Source organism: Malus domestica, chromosome 13 (genome assembly GCF_042453785.1).
Source record: "Malus domestica chromosome 13, GDT2T_hap1".
NCBI classification, from domain to species: domain Eukaryota; kingdom Viridiplantae; phylum Streptophyta; class Magnoliopsida; order Rosales; family Rosaceae; genus Malus; species Malus domestica.
Genome location: NC_091673.1, coordinates 17182537 through 17197615, shown reverse-complemented (window position 1 = coordinate 17197615; position 15079 = coordinate 17182537). Strand labels below are relative to the sequence as shown.

General features: G+C 38.4%; 3 protein-coding genes across 3 annotated transcripts; 1 reads left to right on the top strand and 2 right to left on the bottom strand.

Annotated features, from left to right (window-relative positions):
* Window positions 1-547: 547 nt before the first annotated feature.
* Window positions 548-3746, bottom strand: LOC103453222 (chlorophyllase-2). The gene is made up of 2 exons (XM_029091818.2): window positions 3263-3746; window positions 548-1319 (listed from the first exon to the last, which is right to left on the bottom strand). Exons 1-2 carry the CDS (start codon window positions 3605-3607, stop codon window positions 639-641), a joined length of 1026 nt encoding a protein of 341 aa, XP_028947651.2. The 5' UTR covers window positions 3608-3746; the 3' UTR covers window positions 548-638.
* A 1214-nt stretch (window positions 3747-4960) lies between these two features.
* LOC103430823 (protein LIFEGUARD 4-like) lies at window positions 4961-7795 on the top strand. The gene is made up of 4 exons (XM_008368964.4): window positions 4961-5351; window positions 5463-5576; window positions 6355-6512; window positions 7079-7795. Exons 1-4 carry the CDS (start codon window positions 5102-5104, stop codon window positions 7280-7282), a joined length of 726 nt encoding a protein of 241 aa, XP_008367186.1. The 5' UTR covers window positions 4961-5101; the 3' UTR covers window positions 7283-7795.
* A 1276-nt stretch (window positions 7796-9071) lies between these two features.
* LOC103453162 (VAN3-binding protein) lies at window positions 9072-14016 on the bottom strand. Its single transcript, XM_008392720.4, has 7 exons — window positions 12203-14016; window positions 11725-11835; window positions 10618-11038; window positions 10285-10509; window positions 9913-9962; window positions 9635-9692; window positions 9072-9448 (listed from the first exon to the last, which is right to left on the bottom strand). The coding sequence occupies exons 1-7, from the start codon at window positions 12503-12505 to the stop codon at window positions 9234-9236; spliced, it is 1383 nt and encodes a 460-aa protein (XP_008390942.3). The 5' UTR covers window positions 12506-14016; the 3' UTR covers window positions 9072-9233.
* Window positions 14017-15079: the final 1063 nt, after the last annotated feature.

Genomic DNA, 15079 nt, shown 5'->3' with positions numbered 1-15079 from the left:
GTGTTCGAGGAATGTCCGGTCAGGCGTGTCAGGTCGATTCGGGGTTGGGTATTGAAATTTTCAGGAATTTCGGTTTGGGATTTTTTGGGTTCGGTTTCAAGATTTTTTTGGTTCGGTTTGGAATTTTCGATATTTTTTTCCACCCCTAATTTTAACTCACACACACTCATTTTGCAGCACCTAGTCTTCGTCAAGTCTCGATTTTACTGAATGAGGTTTTGAGTTCGAATTTCATATAGGAGCTTATAAATTTGTTGGTTATGTGGGCATTTAATTTTGCATTTCAGGTTTTCGAGTTCAATTTTTCATCTCCCACAATATCGCTTTATATAAATAAAAAGTTTGAATCTCATGGACTACAATTATTTAACAAAAAATAACCATAATAATTTGGTGTATCAATATGCATTTTTACTTTTATTTAATAAAAGTAATATCTTACTTTAAACTAATCTATATTGCAGGAAGGAAATTTCAAACTTGAGTGCATATAAGAGAGTACGTCTACTCCAACTAACATGATTGTCTGCTCGAGTCTCTGCATCAATTTGAAACTCAAAAAGCTAAATGCAATTAATTGAAGCATCCTTATCACATTTGTAATGAAGCAAGTAACATATCTACAATGCATCTAAAATTCACAAAGGAAATTTAACACTTTGAAGCTCTATTGGCAAAGTCTCAACCCCTTCTCTTATAGCCAATAAGTGGCTACTATCACCTTCTAAATAAGCTTTTATGAAAGCAACCACAACCCCTCCAACAAACCTCCTCATGGGCTCCCTAGACTGCCCATTTTTGCACAAACAATACGTAGCTTTCCCTCTAATCCCTTTGGTCTCATCGTCTAGCATGTCAAGATGGCCATAATCCTTCGCCACAAAATAACAAGCCGGTTTCCGGCATTCGTTGAAGAAGTCCTCATGGTTAACACCCTTTGGAGCACAAGCAGGGAATAGAGGGTTCTTTTTCACTTCACCCAAACCCGAACCGATCACCATCACCGCCATGTCAAGATCAAATGAATGAGGAGCATAGGTTAGCACTGGCGGAGGAGTTTGTTTCCCTTTGTCCATTCCGTCAACCGGGTCAATGCCGATTAGGGCTGAAAACTTTAAGCTGGTGCCAATTTCTTCTTTCCCTAAAGCTAGTGCAAATGAAACCTTGCCTCCGCGGCTATGGCCGGCGAGTCCTAGCTTGCTTAGATTTGCCTGAACATTGGGTGGAAGCAAGGGTTGAAGTCCATTAGATAACCAGTTTGTTATTGCAGCTGTGGACTTGATCTCATCAGTTGTGTCTGGTCCAGCTATGGTATATAACTGTCAAACACAGAAACGATTATTTGTCAATAAAATTTAATTAAATGCATACTAAAAAATTATAACATCTTAATAGCGTGACGATCACGTTCAAAAGTTTATCGTGAAAAAGTTATTTCTAATTCATCTTTATGTGAACAAAAATGTGAATGAGAAAAAGATGGCATTTGAGATCCTAGCATGTCTGACAAAGGATCGAGCCACTTGGGTGTATTTAGTTCATACAAATGTGCCAATCAAAACATGCCACATGAAAGACTCCAAACCCCTTTAATTCCATAACTTGTCTAGTACTGAAAATAAAAGCTCAGATATTTTTTTTCCTTGGTTCCTTGAAATCTTGGTCCAAACAATAAGAATAATTTACATAAAACGAATTTACTGTCAAGTGGTATTCCAATCCAATAATATATTGCTTTGTGAAAAAAACCTGCAAAACTATTAGATAAGAAATGCCAATTAACGATAACTCGTTGCATATAAATCATTCTCTTCTAACAAGACAGCCTAAGCCGCAAGTGTGTGTGACATCCATCATTTGTCATGCAGACTAAGGCAACTATTGACAGTGAGTGGCACAAGTGGCTAACAAGATTGACAGTGACATACACCATTTATCTTGCAGACTAAGGCAACTACTGACAGTGAATAGCACCTAGTAGCTAACAATTGGAAGTGTGCAAAAGGTCCGGGAGCATAAGGCTCCGGACTTTTGTATCTTCCTATATACATAATAAATTTGCTAATAAAAAAATTTTAACTGAAAGGAAAAATCTTCATTATATGATTTTATCTATAATAATTGATTAAATGAAACTTATACTTAACATACTTTTCTCATGTAATTAAAAAACTTGTGCATTACTGTCTTCTACTTTTCTTTAACAATAAAAAACTAATTTGTGTTTTATTTTCTTCCACAGACACAGCTGTATTTTCATAACTCTCTCACTCATGCTCCATTTTTTCATGGATGTATGCTAAATCATGATTTCATGGCAATTAAAGATTATTCAATTCGTAAGAGTGAGATATTGATTTCAATTACGTTTGAATTAACTGTCAAACTCTAATGAATATATAGTCCAAAAATTGTAATTTTTTAAATAAAAAATACCTTTTTATTAAATTTGCATAAAACCCTCAAAATATAGAGACAGCTGTCAAGATCATGTATATTTTATATTGCACTTCAATAATAATAAAGTAATTTTGACACATCTTTTGTTCCTTGCACTTTTTAAATCGTGTCTATTATTCGTATGCGATTATAAATTATTTTAAATATTTTTATTTAAAATTAAATATAAATAATACTTAACAAAAATTAACTGCACGATATACAATAAACGAACACGATTTAAAGATTCGGAGGGGATCCTCCTGGAAAGAGAGATCCAAAAGCGATAGAAATAAAGAGAGGAGTGCAGCAAAAGAAAAAGAAACTTTAACGAAAAGCACTCGGTACTGTTCACTTTAACGAAAAATCACATTTTTACACTAAAAAATCAATCTTGGTACTATTTACTTTACCCTTTATTTTGTCTTTATCATTAAAACTTAGTTTTCAAGCTCTTTTCATTAGTTTTCTTAAAGAAAAAAGGTGTAAAAATTATGGGGTATGATATCCATACATCTCATTTTATTTCTAACATTTTTTTAATTTTCGATCGTCGGATCAGATGAATTGAAAAAGATCATCGGACAGAAATTATTGTGAAAATAGGATCCAATCCCGACTGTATCACTAAAACAAGTCTATCAACCAGTAGCTAGTAAAATGCAAATCCCAAAAAGATAATCGGAAATAATGGGAATTAATTAGTATGCTAATAAAACTTATCCTACAAGACTAAAATTGAGTAGCATTGAATTGACCATAAAAAAAACTATGATTTGTGTAATTTTACTGTTTGATGAGAGAGAGAGAGAGAGAGAGAAACCTGAGGGGCAATGACAATGAAGCCATGAGAAGCGATGTGGCTGATAAGCTGGGAGTAGAAGGAGTTGGAGAGAAGGTAACCATGGAGGAGCAGCAACACTGGGAACTCTCCAGCAGCTTCACAAGGCATGCCAATCAATAGTGGTTTTGGAGGCGGTGGATTAGTAGGAGGAGAAGTTGACGACGACGACGACGACTTGGTTTTGCTGCTGCATGCACTCCTCTCTGCTGCTTCAATTCTCTGGAGGACAACTTTGTAAGTTCCAATCTCAAAAACATTTGTACCAGAGATGGCAATCGAAGAAGAAGAAGCGGAGGAGGACATGGCTGTCATTGGGGGGAGCATCTAACTTTTTGTGTGCAGAAGCTGTAGGATAATGGCATCAATTTATAACCTCACATGTGACAAACTGAAGGGCAAATGCGAATGGGAAAAGGGGTTCAGTTTTGTGACCCAGATATATTGACACTGAAGTTGGACTCTTGTACATTTCATATTTGGTTGCACTCTAAAGGACTAGGCTCTTAAGGAATTTTTTGTATTGGGCTCAAATTTATGATGGGTAATGTTGGGCTTTTATTTTCAATTCAACGTCCTAATAAACTTATTTTAATTAGAAAAACGATACACATATATCATTTTTAGCTTCTTGCACAATTTGCTTAAGAATGTATGTTATTTCTGTTTGATTTATTCAATCTATTGACGAAAATAAAAAGAATGTGATCCAAATGATAATTAAACCTTAATGACATCAAAAGAATTCATAAAGAAAAGTCTTATTCAAACTTATATCTCTCTATACACATTTTAGTCTTTGTGCCTATGGGATCAAATAAAGTCCTTTTAAGCCTCTTTAAATACTCTTGCATACTTATTTCTTTAATTTTTCCTTCATCTTACATTCGTACTAAGCGATAACATCTAATTCGTAGAAGTATGAAATAAGCGATAGCATCTAATTCGTAGAAGAATGAATGCAAACCTACAAAGTGAAACAATGACCACTACAAAATCTCTCACAAAATTCAGTAAGATTGACCAAGCTCTTATCCACATTTGTAAAAATAAAAAAAAAATAAAAAATAAGTGTATAATTTTATTAGAAAATCAAGAGGGCATACAATGTCTAAAAGAGCGTCTTAAATAATATTATAAGGTTCATCGAACGAACAAGAACCAAAATATGAAAATAAGGCCAACATGACCAATTTATGTGCCACTATATTGGCATTTCGGCGCACATGACAAACACGAGAAGCAACTAAATTGGGTAAGCAAGTCCTTATGTCTTCAACCATTAAATTGGATAAGCAACTAAATTTTCGTATGGACTTGGACAATAATAATATTGCACAATTCCCATTTGTGGTCTTCAATAGCCAATAACAGTAATTACTTTTACGTGTGAAATTGCAATAAAATATAAAACAATGCGCGTGTTTAATAACACCACGCGGAACCTTCATTTATTAATTTCACATTCCATAACTACCATTAGTCCAACTATGCAAAGCCTAAAAAGCAATTCACTTTTACCTTGTATGGTAAAAACGTGTAACGCTTCCACCTTATCCTGTGTTCATACAACACTCGTAATGAACACGTATTCTTCTCACCCCACATTCTTTTTACCACTAATAACAATTGACCGCCCCTAATTTCACCCATATATATACCTCCAAAATCTCGCCTATTTTCCCTCACGTTCCCACGCTTTCTCTCCCTTCAAACAACACACAAAAAATACCTTCGTCTTCCTCTCTCTCTCTCTCTTCGCCTTCGACGAAACCCTTGCGATTCCATTCCACCATCGTCTGTGAACTCGTGACATCGTCAATGGCTCTACCGTTCGGGAAGGGTGGTGACGTGGAGTCGGGGCAGAATGGGCAACTTTACCCGAATCAGATGGAGACCCCTCAGCTCCGATGGGCCTTCATTCGGAAGGTTTACATGATCGTCGCTTTTCAGCTGCTTCTCACCGTCGGTGTCGCCTCTGCCGTTGTCTCCATCCCCTCCATTCCCGGCTTCGTCAGATCCGTGGCCGGCACCGTCACGTTCGTTTTCATTATGGTGTCCACGGTTGGAGGTAATTAATTAAATTAATGAACTCCCATGATCGTGAAAGTAGATGATAATTTGTGCATTTTTAATTTCTTTAGTTTTGTGGATGTTGCTAATTGTGTTTTAATTGGTGCAGTTGCGATTGGGTTGTACTTTTACCACAAGAAGCATCCGTGGAATTATGTGCTTCTTACTCTCTTTACGATTTTACTTGCGGTTACGGTGGGATTCGCTTGTTCCTTCCGAGCAGGTATTAAACTATTTATCTGCGTTTCTGTTAATTGTATTCGTAACATATTATGCTCTTGGAATATCAATGAATTTGGCACTTGATAGATTAAATTTAGATTGATCGTCCGAATGATTCATTTCAACCATTCGTCTTTGGAATTTTGTTTGAATGGGTAGTCCAAATTAACGAATTTTTAATAACATACCGTGCCAAATGTTACGATAGGGATCGTCCCTAACATTTATATTTTGATGCATTTCGTTTTCAATCTATGGTTTTCTTTGTGACCACCTTTTTAAATCATTTACGCAACTATATTTCTTCACTTTTGGGTGATATGTTACGTTGTTAGACTGTCAATTGACATATTGAACAATTTACTTGACAGGTTAAATTGATTGATTCCAACATAACATGCGAAAACGAAGCTGTTTGATAAGAAAATTTTGCCATAACAATCCTCTTGCCAAACGGTTAATCTAGGATTATCACATAACAATCCTCTTGCCAAACGGTTAATCTAGGATTATCACATAACAATCCTCTTGCCAAATGATTAATCTAGGATTATCAATCACATGAAATTTGTTTGAATTGATAACACATCAAACAATTAAATATCCCACTTAAACAATCTCTGTTCATTACTAATTTATTTTGTGTCGCCGGTTTGGGTTGTGTATTCGACTGAGAATCTTTAATTGTATTTAACTGCACATTGCTGTCAAGTTGCATCTCTTTGAGTTTTGATTCGTCATATGGTAATCTGAAGTACGTGTAACTTTGGTGCCAACAGGGAAGAGCGTTCTTCTAGCTGTGATTCTGACTGCTACGGTTGTGGTCGCCTTAACTCTATACACATTCTGGGCAGTGAAGAGAGGCGCGGACTTCAGCTTCCTCGGGCCATTTTTGTTCGCTGCAACCCTCATGCTTTTGATGTTTGGTCTCATCCAGGTAGTTACCAAAGCCTTCTTAAACCTTACTGTATGCATGCATGTCTTTCCTGCTGAATTTCACCTTCTTTAATTGGATTGCTTTGCTTTGCTTCTCATATTTCATTCGATAAATACTCTTGCTTACAACTGTTGTATACAATCACTCTCTCGCAAAAAAACATGTCGCATGTCAATATGTGACAAATTTGGTCAGGAAAAGATAACAGAACTTTTATGTCTCAACTTATTTGTCACTTGATCTGTACACTACATTTTTGCATTGAAAAACCGACAATGCTATCTGCAATTGTTCAGGACGGTTGTAATTAACAACTTCCTCTTAGCCAAATCATGATCTTAACTTTGTCTTCCGGAATGTACATACAGAAATAGATTGGAGAAATTGCTTAATAGTTCAACTTTTGTTTCCCAAACCCATGTACCACCTGAACTACGGTATAGCGTTGGAAAACCGACACGATGCTGATCAGCAATCATATATGACGTTTGATATTAAGATCTCTTGTTATCCAAACCCTTAGTTATGATCCTATCTTTTTGGTCTGTTTTGGAATGAACATACAGATATTGTTGCCTCTGGGGCCGTTTTCAAGGATGGTGTATTCTGCAATCGGAGCTCTCCTATGCTGTGCTTACATTGTGTACGACACTGACAATCTGATAAAGAGGCTCAGCTACGATGAATACATATTCGGTGCACTCTCCATATATATTGATATCGTCCAACTCTTCTTGTTTCTGCTCTCTTTGATCAGCGGTGGTAAGTAAATATTGACGACCAGCAACTAGAGCGTAATCAGTGCAGAGAGGCCTCATTTACTCATCTCATGGTACGAAGATGAAGTGTTGCTATGATGGTTTCGTGTATAACAACTGTATTCATCCATTTTTGCTACTATAGCTTGATCTACAACAGGATTAACTTCGTTAAATGTATATGTTTCGAACTATCCACAGAAGGATATTTACACATTTATTTTTGAACTCGGATCTCTTCCGCCATTGAGAACAATGGCGGAACAAGGATGGCAAAGTAGGATGGGGTGGGCTATTGCCTTAAGAGTCTTGGACAATAAAAACAGTTTGGGGTAAGGGCTAAAGACAAATTGGGCTGGGTTTGGAGTGCATCCATCCCTCCAAGTTGTTCCGTCCCGAATTGTTGTGAGAAGCAAGGCGTTGTTTGGTGACATGTAATTCAATATGATAAGTGTATCAAGAATTGAATATGACCATTCTCGATAAATATTAATATCCAGAGAGGAACACGTTTGAGCTTGGAAATTGACGTCAGAGATATCCGAATCACAAATGCATAATTTCTATTTGCATGATCCTTTCACATCTCTTTCCCTATAACAATCAACAGAGTCCATTCACTTTCAAATTGTCAATGGATAAAAATAAATATAATGAAAGCTCTCTCTCATTCATTACTCCCATACTATATATATATATATATATATATATATATATATATATATATACACATCTCTTTCTTTGTAGGCCGCCATTTGCCTTGTTCATAACGTTTGTTTTCTCTTGTCACATTCAATGCAGTTCAGTTTAGGCATAATCCATTAAATTAAAATAAATAATCAGAAATGGTTTTGTTGTTGAGACTAATTTGTTGGTATCATAGAAAATCACATGCTTTTGCTTGCTTATTAAATTTATTGTCTGAATTCCATCATAGGAACTCTCTCAAATGATTTTGACATTTATACCTCTTCACCAAGTGCTTTGCTTTTATAAAATTTGTTTCTTTTATAAGACGCAACTCTAAACTATTAAAGAGGAATTCAAACTTGAATATAAAGGACCATCATTTTATCCACGCCGATTGACGCAGTCTATATATGCAATCATCTTAAATTGTTTACTTCTACTCAAATTTGTGGAGTGCATTTTTTTACGATAATTGAATGGTACTGAGCATCATCGTCAAAATAATTACCGTTTAATGATTATAATATAATAATATTAAATATAAAAATTTCCAAAATTTAAACTCGTTTGAAATTACTTAAAATGGTGCTGATGCTCGCAATGACTTAAACTTGCGAGTAAGCAGTCATCTTCATTGTTCAACACTAATTTATTTGGAACATTCTCTGATAACAAAGCCTCTTATTCTCCTTCTAGCTAATTAAATGTTTCTTAATCCCTCCCACCGTTCGCTTAATCCAAACACCACGTCTTTATCAAGTGGAAGATTACAACACCAAAGACAATCATGGATTGCACAAGCTACAAGAATTAAAACCTTAATCTAAATCCCAAAAACCCCCAACAAGGGTCAACAAAGCACAAAACCCACAATAATAAACAAATAAACAAATCAGGACAATGTTTCTGTCTTGTATGTATCTTGTTGTTTACTCAAACTGAGATTCCTTCCCTTCTTTTTTGACTGCCCCAGTCCAAGATCCTTCTTTTCTTTCCTTATTAACATGGCACTAGAAAATCACATGCTCCTGTGCCAGTCTCTTTCTTTTCCATGAAAAATTCAAGAAAAAGATCCAAAATACACAATTTTATATATATAAACATTCCAGAATACTAAAAGACCAATTGGGATTAACTTTTACCTTTAATTAACCTTTTTACAATAGACCAAACTCACAGTAAATACCACAGCCAGAAGTTTACCAAAATATCCTACTCCCAAGTTCCCAATCTCCCAAATTTTACCCTCACAACATGTAGGTGAAAACCCCATCTAGATCCTATGTCTATTGTGCCTCTCTGCAACAATGCTGAGGAGCCTCGACACGCCCAGAGTCCAAATGTCGTACTCCCTCTGGTTCCGGCACTCAAACTCCACAACTCCGCGCATAACAGTCTTGAGCCCAAAGTAACGCCGGTGCTCGCCCCCCTCGAGCAAGTGGCGGCCGGGCCAAGCCGGCATGTCCTTGATCACTTCCAGCACCACATCTGTAAAATTCAAAAGCAGAAAAGAGGAAAAAAAATAAAAAATTAAAGACAGGCTCTTTTGATCCTTTGCCACTTAAGTGTTTATAGCTTTTGCGAATCCCCAGATGGAACGAACAAAGGCGGCCCCCCCCTCCTCCTCCGCCATTCTGCTCAAATAATTAGCCAAAGACAAAAGCAGTCACTCACTCTTTTTCTTTTTTGTGATGGTCCCAGCAACATGCCTGCTCTTCATCTTCAGCATAACCTGCACAAAAAGAAGCTCCTGAAAATTAAAGAGAGACAAAAAGGGAAAAGAGGAAAGGGTTGGATCCACTTCTTTCGTCATTCTTCTCTACTTTGCTGTTTAAACTTTTATCCCATCGAGTTTACATTCATGACCAAAAGTTCCATTGATGCCCTAGTTATTGGCCCTACCCTATAAAAAATAAGAAACTAATCGATAGACGTTGTGCACGAAATTTTACCTGACCCGTTCGATGGATATAAACAGAGACGATTTTCCAATGAAGATCACCTGGCATTCAGCACAGAAAAAGATAAGAAACTCAGAATTAGATTCGACCTCAAGAAATCATGAGACAGATGTACCAAGTAAATTCAAATTTTCGCTCGGAAGGGAAAAGTACTGTCGAAATAGATATTTCCTGCTAAGACATAATTATTCTAGAGTCCATCCATTCACTCGAGGTCAAAGAAAGTTTACCATCTTCCAAGTTCCTCCCATGTAAACATTCTTACAAGTTATAACTCAATTTTGGTCATGGGCACTACTACTATATGATTGCAAACATTTTAAAAACAATAAATAGTAACGACTGAAACAAACTGAAATTCACCTCCGCGGGTGCGCTTGAGGAGCTCACAACCCTTTGCAAGCAATTCTCTACTGCAGATGCCGAGAAAATTCTCTTCAGGGACAAGTTCACCACTGAAACTACTGTTGGAATTACCGTTACTTCCGTTACCAACTACTCCTGAGCCTTTCTCAACAGGGATAACTGCAGCTATATTCCACACTTCCTTCAACGCCCTCGCCTTCAATGTCGCTGCACCGCGTAAGGCTGCAATCCCACACCACAAACCGCAAGGGCATTAGTGTCCATAGGATATAAAAGAAAACACTTTAATTGCAATCATACCGCTAGCAGGACCAAATTAAGGTTCTGTACCTGTTGCTGCTGCAGCAGTTAAGGTCATGATATCGCCAGCAGACCGGACGTTCACGGCAGAGCTGACAACCGTAGCAAGGTGTTCCCGCTCAGCTCCCATGGCCTCAGCCGCCTCCACACACTGGGCAGCAACCAAAGTGGCAGCAGAGGCCACAGCCATGTCAGTCTTCGCCATATGCTCATCTTTCCCCGACCCAGATGAGGCGGCAGTGGCGGCAGCAATGGCGGCGATGGCAGAAGCCACCCCAGCAACAGAAACAGCAGCATGAAGCTGAGCATTCAGGGCTCTAGCCTCCTCTTTCTTCTTCTCCCTCCTATCCTTAAGCCACCTGCCCACCGTCTTACCACCACCAGACACGGGGGCGCCACTAGGAGTGGCGGCTCTGAATTGGGTGTTGTGGTGGTTGTTAGAGCGTCCATACTGCATCATATCAAAATCCAATGTCTATTGTGATTTGGGTTTTTTTATAGAAAAAGCCTTATTTATGTATAAATTCACTGAAATGTGAAACCACCCAAGAACAGATGGGTGCGGTGAGTAAATAGTAAAAACTAATCGCACACCCACTTCCTCTGCAAGTAGTACCACTGTCGGTTCATTACTTTTTACAGAAACAGATTTTTGGGTACACCCACCGTGTGTGTTTAGCAACCAATCGCTCTGGGGGAACCAGAACTCAATAATCATCATAACCGTGGTTAGTTCTGCACATAGAAAGAAATCCGGGACTCTGCGAATATCGAAATTACAACCAATCTAATTAATTTTAGTGAAGAACATCGAAAATATGCAGATTTACGAGATGGGTTTTCTGGATTAGACGAAACCGAGCACCAAGTCATTAACTTTTTGCATTGGAAAGAGCGAGAGAACAAGGATTTGGTAATCTACTGGGTCGGATAATTAAAGGGCCCTTGGATGGCGGGAAAGCTGGGGACTTTGTTCGACCGGGTCAGAGTGAGTCAGACTCGGTAATACTCGTGCTCTGTATCCCAGACAGACTTAGTACACTACCCATGTGGTTGGTATATATTCCGGCAACCGCGAACGGTGGTCGCCGGCAAACATTACAAAATTCAAATAAATACAAAACAAAGTTTACAGACCTTAACATCGTCGATTTCGGAGGGGGAGACAGGTGGGCTGTCGGTTAAGGAACCGTTGAGAGGACCACTGCTGTGCGACAGCCTGCCGGATGTTCGTGGAGATACCTCTTGCTGCAAAAATTAAAATTAAAAAAATGACTTGGAGCAGTTTCCATTTACATGATGAAGAACCAAGTAGAAGCCAAGAAATGGAAACTTGAAACTTCAAAGAAAATGGTCAAATTCTGAGACCAAAACAAGAACGTGGCAATAAACCGTCCTAACCCAAATACAAACACAAAAACAAAGGAAAGAACCAAACAAAAACTGAGACATGAGAGAGCTAAAAACCAAGACTAAAACAAAAAATAAAACGAGAAACTATGACTAAAACTTCTCCAAACAAATTTCTAGAGAATCAAACACGGTCAACGCAAATTTTTTAAAAATCCCACAATTTGTCTACACATTGCAAAGCTAAAATCTTTGCTAAGCTTACCGACTGTGACATGATACGCTCCATGACGAGCTGAGAGGTCTCGGAAGAAGCAAAAGAAAATGGGTTGCCAGAAAAAGTGGCGCTCTCGTCTATCTCCCCGGCAAGGTCCTCTAGTATGGGACCACCGCCACCGCCATTGACGGCAGAGCTGAGGTTGAGGTTTGTGAGTTGGGTCTGGCCAGGGGGTGGGGCCAAGGCTTTGGAGACTTCGAGAGCTGAGACGCTCCAAGAGCGGGAGAGGAACTCCATGGGCTCGCGGGGAGTCTCCGGTGGCAGAAACACGGCGGCCTGTACCGGGTCCATTTAGCGTGATGTGGGTGGTAGTAAATGAAACCGGCTTGGAGGAAAGGAAGTGGAATGCTAAAGAGTGAGAGGTTCTTGAGTAAATGTTAATGTCGCCAGCTTTATAGACAGAGAAACGCACAAAGCAAGCGGCCGTATAGAGGATTGTATTCTAGTAAAATAAAATTAAAATAATGGACAAGAGAAGTTTTGTTGGCAAAAAATTAAAAAAAAACCAATTGATTATTTGATGTGAAAATATAGATTTGGAAGAATAACGAGTGAGGATCCAAATAATATTCTAACAAGAAATATGTTGTGACTTGTATGCAACTTGTACATTTGTGACAAATTTATTTATAACTTCTGTGGTAAGAGTACTAGTAACACGCGTTACTAACAATGTCACAATCTTTGACTAAAATGGAATTTAGTAGATGAGGTGTCGATTCTTTTTTGTTAAAATTAGTTTTTTCAAATATGTTTAACATCGTAAATACATAATAGGGCTAGTAAAGTATATCAATGCACAATACCTTAGGGATAAGTAAGTGTTGGAACAAGTGTAAGATAATGAATTAGGATTAGAATGAGAACCGGTCGATTTATGTAGGGTAAATTACACAAAATTATCTCAAGTATGGGTCAAACCACAATCTCATACCTCATGTTTTAAAAATTACAATATCATACCTCATCCTACAAATTTGTTACAATGTCATACCTCCATCAAATTTTCTGTTAAATGCTGACGTGGCTTGACGCGGAGTCCACTTAAAAAATTAATTAAATATTAAAAAAAATATTTAGACATTTTTATATAAATAAAAAAAGTGGGACCCATCCTTACAAACCCGTCCCTCTCACCTTCTTCCCCAACTTACCCATCCCCCCACATCCCTCCTTCACCACCAAAACCAGAACCACCCCCCCACCGCCGTCCTCTCCTCATTCATCTTTGCCACCGAGTTATCATCAACCCACCCAAGGCCCAAGTTAAAATATTAAAAAGGGGCACCTACTTCTTCTCAAGCAAGCAGCCACACACGTTAATTCCGTCAAGGACCTTCGTGAGCACCACCCTAAAAACCCTCGCCTGCAATCTGAAACCGTTTGTAGGGTTTGGGTATTTCAAGGACCTTCTCGAGGCTTGTGGAAGGTGAGGACGGGCAAAGGAAGATTATAAAATCCGACGACGGCAAGAAGAGACAGAATTCGAGTCGGGATCTCAGACCGGAAAAATTGATTATGTTCAAGAAAATCCGGGTAAAAATCCATGTTTGAAATTTCCCAAATTGAAATGCATATTATTGCAATCAATGGTAAACCCCATTTAACCAAAAACCAAATTATTTTTTTCAAAATCAGAAACCAATTTCAAAGCTATCATTTTGAAAGCAGATAACTTTGGGAATTGAGATGCCTATAAAAAGGCCCATGTCGCAGTGGAGCAGCACCTGTTCTAAGGTTGCTAGAGAAGAGAAGGAGCATCATTGGGATGGAGGTGAGATGGATTCTGGTTTTGGAATGAATGGAGGCAAGGTGGGGAAAGACTGGTGGGATAGGTAGGTAGAAGGTAAAGGTTTGTAGGGGTGGGTCCCCCATTTTAAATAAAAATATTTAAATAATTGTATTTTTAAATTTTTTTAATCCAATTAGTGGGCTCCGCCTCAAGCCACGTCAGCATTTAACAGAGAAATTGACGGAGGTATGACATTGTAACAAATTCGTAAGATGAGGTATGATATTGTAATTTTTAAAACATGAGGTATGAGACTGTGATTCGACCTATAATTGAGGTAATTTTGTGTAATTTATCAATTTCTGTAATATAACATGAGCTAAAAATAAGACAATAAGGGGGTGTTTGTTTCACCTTCTTAAGTAGGATTGGACTGACTAGGATTATTATCCCATGTTTGATAAGCTTTGGGACTAACTTAAATGAGACTATCCCGAACTCGTGTGGACTATCTCCCTCGCTAAGTCATCTTAGTGAAGCTCCCCGAAAACCACGGGACTGCTAAGACTTGCTTCGTCTCCTTTACGCCACTTAGCGTCATCCCTCTGCGAAGACCTTGCTTCGTCTACGTTGCGTCTTCTCTCTAACGAGATCACAGCACCACACCAAGACCATTCCCTTGTTTCAAATCCGAGAGAACTACGGCGATATTCTCGGCAACCCGACCAAATTGCACCCCTTGTCGTCTGCAACTCCAATCCCTGCCTATGCCCATACCCAGCCCCACCCACCCGTGTCGTCTGCAACTTCAATCCTCACCCATGAAAGAACAAGTGAAGTTGGACGGGAAAAGAGGCAAAGGGAAGAGAGAGAAGGATTTGAACGGAAAAACAAAAGGAAGAGAGAGAAGGATTTGAATGGAAAAACAAAGGGAAGAGGAAGAGGAAGCTGAACAGGAAAGCTTACATGGCTGCCATTAAATTGGCGATTAAAGCTCGAGAGGGAGGGCTTGGGGTTTTTGGGGGGAAGACGATAGTACTGAGAAAAGAGGGAGAAAAGGCATAAAAAAAAGGAGATGGGATAAAGTCAATGGGGGGAGATAAAAATGAATTAGGGAAGAAGAAAATATTGTA